A 12,688-nucleotide genomic window follows, 5' to 3' on the forward strand; every position below is an offset into this window, starting at 1 on the left:
AAGTCTCAAATGAATAATCTAAGCTTCTACCTTAAAAACCTAGAAAAAGGGTGTACCTGGGTAGCTCAGTCAGTTAAGTGTCCAACTCTTGGTATCAGCTCAGGTCAAGACCCCAGCATTCTGAGATCAAGCCCAAGGGGAACTCCGCACTGAGCATGGAGCCTGCTTAAGATTCTCTCTCCCCGTCTTCCTCTCTCCTTCATCACACACCCCCTGGCTTTCATGCATGTATGCATACATTCTCTCTCTTTCTCAAAAAAAATAAAAATAAAAACAAAAGACCTAGAGAAAGAAGAACAAAATAAACCCATAGCAAGCAGAAGGAAAGAAATAATCAATATAACAGCAGAAATCAAAAACTAGTTAAACATGGAGTTGAGTTTTGAATGATAAATAGCATTGACAAATCTCTAGCTAGACTGACATAGACAAAAATATAAAAGACACAAATTACCAATGATAGGCATGAAAGAAGGAACTACAGGAGCAATAGACACTCTAGATAGCAAATGGATAATAAGTGAATACTATTAACCACATTATATATTAATTCACATAAATTTGAAAACTTAAAAAAAGTCACCAATTTTTGAAAAACACAAAATGTCACATCTCACCAGTATGAAGTAGAGTTGTTGATTAATCTGTAAATACGATCTAATTTATAATTTTTAAATCTCTCAAAAATGAAATCTTCAGAGCTAGGTAATTTCACTGGAGAATTGTACCAAACATTTCAAGAATTAACACCCAAATAATAATCTCTGCCTGAAAATGAAGATGAGAGAACTGTTCCAAGTTTATTTATTAAGATAATATTACGCTGATACCAAAACTGAGAAGACACAAAAATGAAAGCTACAGACCAATATTCCTCATACATATAGAAGCAAAAATCCTTAATAACATATTAATAATTAAAATTCAACAATATATAAAAAGAATTCTATACCATGAATAAGTAGAATTTATTCCAGGGATATTGACTGCTTTAATATTCAAAAATCAATATATTCTCCCATATTAATAGGCTAGAGAAGAAAAATTACATGATCATACCTTTGGGATAGAGGGTGGGGCAAAACATGATTAAATGACACCACAGACACAATTCATTAGAGGAAACACTGATAAATTGAACTTCATCAAAATTAAAAACTTTTGCTCTGAGAAAGACCTTTACATGAATAAAAAGACAAGTTACAGAGTGGGAAACCATATTTGACAACAAGCTAGAATATATAAAGAACTCTCAAAACTCACAAGTAAAAATGCAAACAATCCAATTAGAACATGGGCCAAAGACATGAAGAGACATTTCACCAAAGAGGATATACAGATGGCAAATAAGCATACACAAAGATGTTCAACATCATCAGTCAATTCAAATTAAGGAAATGCAAATGAAGACCATAAAGCTATGTCACTATCAGAATGACTAAAATGAAAAATAATTATTGCTCCTAAAGCTGGGGAGGGTATGGAGAAGCTAGATCACTCATACATTGCTGTTGGAAATGTTGAATGGTACAACCACTCTGGAAAGTAACTTAGTAATTTCTGTTAAAAACCTACCATAGAATTAGTAGTAACACTGGGCATTTATCCAAGTAAAATGAAAGCTCATGTTCATGCAAAAAGCTATGTACAAATGTTCATAGCCGTTTTTTTTTTCTCAATTAAAAACAAAACAGAAATAATCCAGACGTACTTTAACGGGTAAATGGTTAAAAACACTGTGGTCTATCCATACCATGGTACTCAGCAATAAAAAGGGAAAAACTATTGAAACATGCATCTCCTGGATTTATTTATTTAGTTCCAGAGAACTACACCGAGTGATAAAAGCCAATTCCCAAAGGTTACACACTGTATATTTAAATCATTTATATAACATTCTTGAAATGAAAAAATAGAAATAAAGAGCAGAGTAGTGATTGGCAGGAGTCTCTTGACTGTATTAATGACAATATTCTGATTGGGATAGTATACTATAGCTTTGCAAGACATTACCTTGGGGAAAATTAGGAAAAGGTACATGATGCAACAGCTCTGTATTATTTCTTAGAATTGCATATGAACTACGATTACCTCCAAAAAAACTACCAAGCCATAAAAAGACATGAATAATCTTTATTGTAAATTGCTAAGTGAATGAAGCTTGTCAGTAAAGACTACACACTGTATGGTTCCAACTACATGATATTCTGGAAAAGACAAAATTCCAGAAGACAGTCAAAGAATCAATGGTTGCCAAGGGCTTGGGGTGGGGGAAGGGGAGGAAATAGGGATAAACGAGTAGAGTACAAGGGATTTCTAGGGCAGTGAGACTATTCCCTATGGTATTATAATGGCAGACATATGACATTATGCATTCATGAAAGTCCATAAAACACTATAACACAAAGAATGGCCCCTAATGTAAACTATGGACTTTAGCTATTTTTTTTTAAAGATTTTATTTACTTATTTTAGAGATAGAGAGTGTATGTGTGCATGAGGAGTAGAGAGAGAGGGAGAGGGAGACAATCTCCAGCAGAGTTGGCACTGAGTGTGGAGCCCAACTCAGGGTTTGATCCCAGGATCCCAAGACCATGACCCCAGCTGAAACCAAGAGTTGGATGCTTAACCAACTGAGCCATGCAGGTGCCCCTGGACTATAGTTTTTAATAGTGTATCCGTATTGGTTCATCAGCTATAACCAGTATATCACACCAAGACAAGATGTCAATAATAGGGGAATCTATATGTTGGGAGGAGAAGGGGTATATGGAAACACACTATTTTCTGCTTAGTTTTTCTGTAAACCTGAAACTGCTCTAAAAAAAAAATTAAGTGTATTATTTTTTTAAAAAAAACTTTAATGAAAAAAAAATTCATAGCCTTCCCCCACCCCACCCCCAAAGCAATGCAGAGCAGCTTTGTCTGATCTCCCATATGGAAAAAAAAAAAAATCTATGCTATACATGCTTTACAATCCCCAGGGAGGCAGAAATTACCTGTGAAAAAGGATTGGAGGAAGAGAGCAAAGTAAATGAGGGTGTTTTATAACAGTTGCCTAGGATTTGCTTGCCAACCCTGCTGAGTTCTACAGGGAATATTCACCTTCGTTTATCTGCCAGTGTTTGGAATCTTTTTTACTGTGTTCTTGGAACATGGAAGGAGAAGCTAGGTTATTTTCAACATATCTATGAATATATACCTCAGTATTCTGGAGAGAGTTACAGGATGGGCTCTTTCAACCTTTTGATCCTTTTTTTAAAAGATTGTATTTGTTTAATAAGAGAAGTAGGGAAGCAAACTCCCCACTGACAGAAGCCCCACGTGGGGTCAATCCCAGGGTCCCAGGATCATAACCTGAGCCAAAGGCAATGGTTTAACCAACTGGGACACCCAGGTACCCAACTTTTTGATTCTGTAATAAAAATAGAAATTTCCTTTTAGATACAAAGGATAGAAGAAACAGTATTGTTTAGACTTTGTGCAGTTATGGGAAGGGGGAATCTCCTTTAAATGCTTATCAAAACAATTCAGTCAGCAATGAGAGAGAGAGAGAATAAAATAGTAACACACACACAAAATCAAAATCTACAGATTTTTTCCCATTGAACTTTTCTAGAAATACATATTCTATGTAATGTAATATATTATAAATAATGTTTTTAAACACATTTATGTTTCTCCTGGAAAACTTTTCTAATGAGACATTTTCAGAAAATGAAAAATGCCCCAAAACAGGCAGCCACTAGAAAATGCAGAGATGACATTCTTCATAGTTATGGAATCTTTCTCCTTTTAATTAATGCTACAAAGTTTTTCCATAAAGAAACCGCAACAGAAATGCAACTTTTTTTCCCTCCCCATTTCTGTTACTGGTTTGAGTCATTACAAATAGTTAAATGAAAAGAGGGTTAGAAAAAGGAATAGCATATTATTATATTAATTTCTCTATCTTCTAAATTTCAAGCTATAGCGTAAGTTAAATTCTGTGACACCAAACATGTTTGAGAAAATGTTTTTATCGCATGGCCCTCTTCCTAATAGCCTCCTGATATTCACTGATTCCACCAAAGTTTCTGAAATAACCACATGACTTAAGTAGGTTCCATCCCGCTGCTCCATATGATTTACAGTAGTCTTCTGCGGTGTGTTTGACCAGACTTGATCAGCTCTGAGATTGATTCAGAAATCTGATCCAGGTCAATGAGAGTGACTATCAGGAATTTTCTCTGTGAATGTTGTGCCAAAGATCCTTTCTTTATACTGCCGCATGTAAGCACAGAAGTTTATTGCCCAGGAAAATGTTGACAGGTACTTGGTAGAATAATAGAGCCAGGCTTGGGGTGAAACTTACCCCAAGGAAGTCAAAACAGAGACAGAGAAACCGGAGAATCCTTGGTGGCATACTTGAGTGGCTAGATGAAGCTCTGAACTTTTCAGATGTATGAGTCATAAATTCCCTTTATTGCTTAAGCTAGTTGGCTTCTGACTTTCTCTTTTATTCAACTAAAAGCATGCAGATATAGTTATTCTCTCCAGATCTTCATGCCACTGATGTAGATCGAAAAAGTGTATTAAGATTAGAGTCGTAAGGAAGAGTGAAGAAGACCAGCTTAAAAGCCTGGAAGTGGAGGCCTCAAAGAGGAAAGAGAGCAGAGAGAAGAACTATAACAAAAACGGATGTACTGTTGGTCACAGACTCATCAGGTTTCATAAGAAACACTCACTCCTTTTAAGCAAAGCACTAGAACCCATTGCTCAAGTTGCTTCAAGGAATAGATGTTCAGTAAGAGCCATAAGGAACTTACCTACCCTTGATGTCAGGGATACCAAGAAATAATCAGCTGGAGCAATCTGTTATTATTAGCAAATTTGTATCATGAGGGAGAAGAAGTGAGAGACAAAAAGGAAAAATGAGAGGGTGCATAAAACAATGCACTCAACCTCTTTTAATATTCTTCATACTCCATTCCACTTCTTCTGAGCCTACATTTTCTCCCTCCTGCTCTGTGATAGACAGTGAGTTAACTAGCTTTGAGCGGCCACCTGACAGAATTCAGAGTCTCTGGGGCCAGAAATACTGGATGATAATTCAGCACTAGAGCAAGCTTCTACTAGCTCACAAGAGTCAACTGATAAATTTTCAAGAGTTCTGTGAGCCAGTAGTCAACTTCCGTAAACATAGCCCTAATTAAAATTAATTAAGTTTAATAATTAGATAATGTATTTAAAAACAAAGCAATAAATACTCAAACATATCACTTTCAAGTCTTTTTACTGCATTTTGCTATTATCTATGCTCCTGATGTTATTTATATCTGTTTGTATTTGTATGGTAGAAATACTGTATAATGTATTACTGTATATATTTTCCTGAATCTCCACTCAGTACCTTTTTGATGGTAGCTTGAAATCAGCTGTGGTGGGTGTATTTATTCCATAGAAATTGGCAAACTCTAGAAACCAAGGCATTTCTCCACCCCAAAGAACCCACTGTTTACTAGCAAGGTACTAGACACAGGAATATGTTAAGTCAACCTATTTTGCATAAACAAACAAACAGCAAAGAAATATCTAAATTCTCTAAGGTTTTCTTCCCTTCCCTTCCAATAGTTCAATTTATAACTAGAACAGGAGTTCCAGACCATCTGTGAGGGGGATCTAATGTTAAGAATACTTTCATTACTTAAACTTTCAGAGTGTAGACACTGTCAAATGAGCACATAGAATCCAAGTTCAGCTGTTCCCTGCCCTTTATTGCAAACCCCTCTGTAGGTTCTCAACAGTGTTTTTAATCTGGATGCCTGATAAATGACATAACTTATTCAGGATACATATCCTTGCCTTGATGGATTCGAAGGATTTTTTTGTGGCATTAGATGATCTATTGAAAATAATATTTCTAGTGATGTCACTTATAGTAATCCAGAATTTTCCCTTTGTTCTTTAAAGATTTTATAGGACTTGATATATTATATTTTTCTATTATTTCAAGAATCAATGATTATTTATGAACAGTTGAATATGTAATTATAAATTGATACATACATATAATCTAAGGGTCTTGATGGCCGTAACCAGATTAATTTCTACAAAAAAAAAAACCACAATTCTTAATCTACTAGAAATATTAAATAATTGTTAACCAATATTCTTCCTCAGTAGTATCCTCAACTGTACAACACTTTGATAGTTAAACTAAGATTTAAAATCTTATGTTAAAAAGTTCAAATATTGATTTTTGAGTATACTTTCCCTCTACATTTCATATTGTGGAGTCCCATTACTATGAGTATTAGAAACCAAATGGAAAATTACATTTTACTGAGACAATATGTGATCTTCAAAAATGTGATTAGTTCCTTTTTCAAAGCTTGCATTTTAATATATAGTATTATGAACAACTATTGGACTTAAGTTGCTCCAAAAGGAAACATTATTTTTTTCACTTATTTCATACATTAACATTCTGAAACTTGGTCAAATGATTTGTGAGTGCACAGGTAGTTCTACACATTTCATGGGAAATTTTGATCCTACCAAAAGCTACATATTTAGTTAGATCAGTGAGTCTAATTCATAGTTTGTAAAGATACTCATTTACACATAATTGTAGTAAGACCAAAGATCTTTTTAAAAAAATCTCTTTACTCAGGATTCCCTACAATTCTGGTAAAATGGGCAAAACCACTTGAGGGGAGTTAACTGAAACTGACTTGCTCTAAGGTGGTCCTATCGATTTCCTTAGAAGCTTGAGACCAACGATTTTCTCTGTACTTGCACAGGTTTCCTGCTTGTTTGCAGATAGTTGGCCTAAGTGGATTGAATAATAGTGCATAAAATATGAATTATTTCAAAATTTAACATACATATATACATCTTACATGAAAAATAATAGTCCAGACTGTGATTTTTGAATAATATCTGGAAAGACTACAATTGATAATAAAGTCATTAATAATTTTCTTTGCATTAAGAAATTGATTTTGAAATCCATCTGAGATTCTTTAACTTCCTATTTTATATCTCTTTGCCTTGATTTGAATTCTACAGATATTTTATAAAGTTTTCAAAAACTTACTATTAAAATATTATCATTTAATAACTGTAATTTTATAAACATTTAAGAAAATGAGATTACCAATATACTGAATTACACAATTTGAATTACACAGTTATCTAGTACTATTTATAAAATGCACATGTACAACCTATTAGAGTGAAAAAGACAACAAAGAAACAAGGATGATAGACTAGTATGGTTGGACTTAAATACTGTGATTTCTACTTAGGTGGTAACTAGAATTTAGCCTACCTCTCTGCTGCTACTTTTCTGAAGGACCTTATTAGAAGTTAAGAAACCTATGGCATGCTCAGAAAATCTCTGAATTCACAAGATGTTACTGCATACCAATTTCCAAAGAAACCCATACTTTTTGGGGGGGTTATGGAACACTAAAATGAAAAGTTAAGCCAAGGAAAACTAATAAACTTGTACATTGAAGCATTTGGTTAAGTTCTTTTATTCCCCCAACTTTTCATATTGGATCTGTGGTATTCAAGACCTTCTTAGCATCCTAATTTTAACATTGATAGCTTGATTTTTAAATTATAGTTTAAGATATGCTGATGCAGGAAAAGCAAAAGGGGTCTTCACAAACCTTCCATCTGAATTTCTAGATTTTATACTCTATACTTTTCAAAATACCCTTGAAATTTATGTCAATATTATCTGTGTCTTTGTTATTGGAGAAACTCAAATATGTTGATGTTTGACTACTGCACACAGCTCAGTAAATCAGAATCATGGAATTTTAGAATTAAACGTATCAGTAGATCCAAACCCCTCATGTTCAGATGAGGCATCTGATGTCTGGTCTGGAACCCAGGGCTCCTGGTACCATATCAACAACAGCACTCCATTTAGAACCCAGGCTTCCTGTTTTCAGACCACAAAGCTAAACTCTTTTCCTTAAGTCACAAAAACATGCTGCTCAGTCCTCTTCTGTGTGCTGGGAAAAGCTGTTCACCAGTTATGCAAGGAAAAATTAAAAACATAAACAAAAAACATGCCAAAACAGCCCTCACAGAGCCCCAGTGAAAAAACTGTAGAGTGACTGAAGCAGCCTTCCGAGACACTGTGGTCTTCTCTGTTTCTGAAGTTCTTCTAAACTGTCAATTATATCTGTGTGTAAGCCCCAGGTACAATATATGCCCAGTTTTTCTTGTAGGTATTTTCATTCCAGTTCCTTTTCCCCACTACTTCTTTATTTTATTATTATTATGTTCAGTTAGCTATTGTATAGTACATCATTAATCCTTGATGCAGTGTTCAGTGATTCAGTAGTTAAGTATAACACCCAGCGCTCATCACAGCATGTACCCTCCTCAATACCTGTCACCCTGCTACCCCTTCCCCTCACCCGCCTCCCTTCTGAAACCCCCAGATTGTTTCTCCAGGTCCATAGTTTCTCAAAATTCATCTCTCTCCCTGGTTTCTTCCCATCCCCTTCTGGACAGATGCCAGTTGCTCTAGAGAGCATCGCCTTCTTCTAATCTTACTCCCCCTCCTTTTTCTGTCAACATATCACTCCCTATCATTTGATGCTTCCTATCTCTCTCCCTCCTCCTCCAGTATTCAAGTCTGAAAGAATTACTGAGTGAGAGAGGAACAGGAATAATAGCAGAGAATATGTACTAATCAGGAGTAAATGGCACAGGGCTGGTGGGCATGAAGCTTTGATAAGCCAACTATTCTTGCCCCCACAACTAATTCATGCACGGATAATAGCAAAATATTTGTGTATTTTTGCCTATTAGAATAGCACTTGTTAGATGGTAGCAACATGGTTCTCTTACTTCTGTATAAATCCCAGTTTTGTTTCACGGCAGTAACATAAGACAACTACTACCATCAGCTCTACTGCTTCTAATATTGAGGCTGAGCATCATGATGACCATGATATAATAACATAACGATATGAAATTATGGAGCCTTAGTGTCAGGGGATACTTTCTATTAATTATTTGTTGGGAGTGTGGTATATTTGCTGCTGGGACATAATCTGACATGACAAGTATAATGGATCCATAATGAGTAACAATTTGAGGTATAGTTAGTAGAGGGTGGAAGTTATCTACACTTTTACTCATTCTATCCAGTTCTGTGTATTTTAGTCTAGGTGGGTAGGATTTTTCATTAATTCTTTGCAGTTATGTCTCCTTCAGAGGGCATGAGTGCTCTGATGTAAAACTCTCCTCTTCTGATTCTTACATTTTCCTACCAATTGATCTCAGAGGTTCACCAGCTATAGTATCTCTCCCAGACGATAAGAAGGGAGTGAACTTGCAGTTCATGTTAAAAGACAATACATTTAGTCAGCTCGTTGTCGTGTGTCATTCTTCCCCAGGTTATTAGACATTTTTGAAAAGTGATATAAGAAACAAAGGAGTTACAACATACAAAAGAAAAAAGATCCTGATGCACAAGGAGAGGAGGTGAGAGAAGGGTTTGGAAAACATCTTTCTCTGTTCAGTTTTATAAAGGAAAATCCAGCTCACGTTTGATTTACTGAGTGTTCTAATTAAGATCGAAAGAGTTGCATGCTCTATCTTAAATTATCCAGATTTTTTCTGCTGCGTAATATTTGAAAGTTTGGAAGATTATTCCCACAAAGGTATTTTTGCAGTCTGTCTCATCTCTGCATCCACGACAATTCCTGACAATTCTAGACAACATGTCATATCCAGGTAGTAAAATTCCATATAAGGTGTCAGAGTAGAAAAGAGAGGGAAATTATTTAAGCAGTTTCATAAAGTACTACAGCTATTTTATCTGAGATGAGTTCAGAAAGTCTGCAGTCATCCTGCATTATCGGGATACTTGACCTCCAAACACAGGCAGAGCATGTGACTCCACTTAAAGGGGTTGGAAATCTACCCGTGACTTGGGAGGGAGGCTTCAGCAGACTTTACATGGTGGTACGATAATAGTTTGGAGAGTTTTTTCCCCTTTGAGATAGAATTGTATTTTTTCTTTATATTTCATAAACACAAAAGTTATAAGAAAAAGAAAAAGATATTCTTACCCTTGTAGGTCTATGTCAGGGCTAACATAGAGTAGAATCCAACACATGATTTAAACTGGGAATACATTAAATGGATCAATTGATTAATGATTAGAATGCAATTAGAAAATAACTTAAGTCCAGTTTTAAGGTAAATAATTTATTCCCAAACTCAGGTGTTCATCTAGTTTTTCCTTGTTGATCAGGAAAACTATAAAAACAATTTCAAGCAAACTACCTGATGCAGGAACTACAAAGAAGCACAAACATTTAAAAGAAGTGTGAATTTTTTTTAACTTTGAACAGGTACAAGTTTAGTTCTAGAATCTGATCAGAATTATTCGCACTTTATTCTGGGCTAGTCTGACATCGTGATAAAACAAGGAAACTAAATTGAATCCAGTATGCTAATTTTATATTGCAGAAAATAGAAAACGAAACTTAACAGGACTGTTTAGATATAACTACATTGTTTGGGGGCATATCTAAAACAGTCTTTGATTGGTTCTATGCAGTGTGCTTTACGGAAGGTGAAATATGAAAACACTATACTTACCCCTGTTCCTGGCTGCCCCCACCAGATCTCATGCCTCTAGGTCTCAATAGTGTTCAGGTGAAAGGTTACATTCCTTGTCAATGGAGGGGAAATAAGGAGGCATTCTGAAAACTCCACAGATATATCTGGAATGGCTCAAATCAGCCCGTAAAAGCATCTGGATATTCTACCCATTTACTTTAAAAATCGATGCTATCCTTTGCTCATAAAGTTGACTTTCCTTTATAACAATCAAAATGCAGTTTATAAAGCATTGCTTTTTAGAGTTATTTGTTAGAACTTAAGGAAAAGGAGAGTGGAATATCTGCTTGGATCTAATTTATATTAAATTTTTTTGAGTCGTATGCTTTGAGACTACATAAACTTTATATTTCCCTAGAGATTATAAATAAAAGTAGATTTCTACCGAAAATATCTTAGTAAGCCAATTACTAAATATGAAGCCTTGTTTCAGGGTTAAAGAAATTCACAATATGAATTCCAACATAACAGCTTTTGTACAAAAAGGATGATAGAATATAATTTAATGTTTATGTAATATAAGGTAAAAGAAATCAAGATATGCCATGTGGGTTGGACCATGAAGACAAGTATGAGACCTGTCCCAAAAAGGAATTGAGAGTGATATTAACTTATAATGTGAAATGTGAAAGGCAAGCCAAGCAGAATGTACATCAGCTGTCTGATTGCTTCATTCCTTTAGAGCAGTTGTTCATCTGAAAATAGCTTTCAGATGAGAAAGGATGACTACAAAAGGATTAGTTACCATAGGCTTTTCTACACCCGTAGAGCTCCAGGTTTGTTATGACAGAATAGCAAGAATTTAAAGGAAGGAAACTATAGAATATTAAATAACATCAAGAAGGATCTTTGTTAATGCTGAGCTATAGTAATGCTAAAAAAGGATTTTTATTGATACCATTTCCATGGATTTCCTTCATGATGGCTGATGCTTGCTGTTTTCTCTGCTTCACCATGGTATCATGTGAAAGCATGGTTTTTTTTTGTTCCCTGTAGAAAATAAAGGAAAGTTATTGAGGCAATGTGAAGAACTCATTTGGAGTGTTTTATAATCATCCTTTTGAAAGAGAGCATTTATTATTGCTTTCTACGGAGTGACTTTACTATGCATTCTCTATCTGGTGACAGAAGATGTTATTCATTGACAGGCAGTGTCACAGTGAACAGAAGATAATACTCAGAGTTCCAGGCCCAGTCTTATCTATACACTTGTACAATGGTCACCAGGCAATGAGAAACAATGAAAGAGCTGCCTTCTGTCCCCTCCCTCTTTCTTTTCCACAGTGTATTTTAATCTGTCTTTGTTTCCTTGTTGGCCTTCATTTGTATCAGCATCACGGTACATCAGTTCTAGCAAACTGTAAGAATGAAGAAAGCACACTAGATTAAACCAGAACTCTTTGGCGGTGACATTTTAATATTAGCATCAACAGCTGCCCTTTAAAGCAAGAATGCCCATTTATGAGTCATAACTCTGAACCTCCTCGGACAACTGACTAATAAAACATTTTAGGAAACAATATACTCACCTTGCTCTTAGACCGTGCTTTTCAGCAGGGATGAGCCCCAATTTGTAGAGGGAAGAGTGGAGATGGAATATGGATGGCACTGGGGCCCGATGGTTTTTATCCCTGAGCCTGGGAAGGCATGGTCCCTAGCTCTGACTCAAACTAGGGACTGAGCCTTTCTGAAGAGACTGGCATCCAGCTGACATCAACTGACTATATATAGCACCAAATACTTCAGCTACTCATATCTTCCTGGCGAAAGGGAGGAACAGAGAAAGATTAGGTTCTCTCCATTGTGTTTCTAGTTTGCGAGATGGTTGAATGAACATACAGAAAGTTTTTCTGGAGCACCTTCTCTTTGAGGAGACGGTAGCCAAAAGGGATTTTTAAAACTTTTTAAGATGTGGACCTTATGCTACACCTTATTGAGGTGGCAAGAGACATACATGAATTAGACCAGAATGATAGGTCATTAACCATTAAAAAGAAAGTATGAGGAATATCTACAGAGTTTCAAGAATGAAGAAAGCAATGTG

The 12,688-nt window shown here is 35.5% G+C and overlaps 1 protein-coding gene across 3 annotated transcripts in view; it reads right to left on the minus strand.

Moving 5' to 3' along the window:
• MYOZ2 (myozenin 2) overlaps positions 1-12,326 on the minus strand; it is a 36,590-nt gene extending 24,264 nt beyond the window's left edge. The window contains exons 1-2 of one of the 3 annotated variants that reach the window (XM_082727830.1): positions 12,174-12,326; positions 11,543-11,634 (exon numbers count right to left, since the gene is read on the minus strand). In XM_082727830.1, the coding sequence (XP_082583956.1) occupies positions 11,543-11,618 (76 nt within the window). In that variant the 5' untranslated portion in view covers positions 11,619-11,634; positions 12,174-12,326. Of the gene's footprint in view, positions 1-56; positions 283-10,623; positions 10,703-11,542; positions 11,635-12,173 lie in introns of those variants that run through there. The other 2 variants (XM_082727831.1, XM_082727832.1) reach the window with 2 other exon arrangements.
• Positions 12,327-12,688: the final 362 nt, after the last annotated feature.

This window comes from Mustela nivalis (assembly GCF_964662115.1).
Source record: "Mustela nivalis genome assembly, chromosome: 4".
Classification (NCBI taxonomy): Eukaryota; Metazoa; Chordata; class Mammalia; order Carnivora; family Mustelidae; genus Mustela; species Mustela nivalis.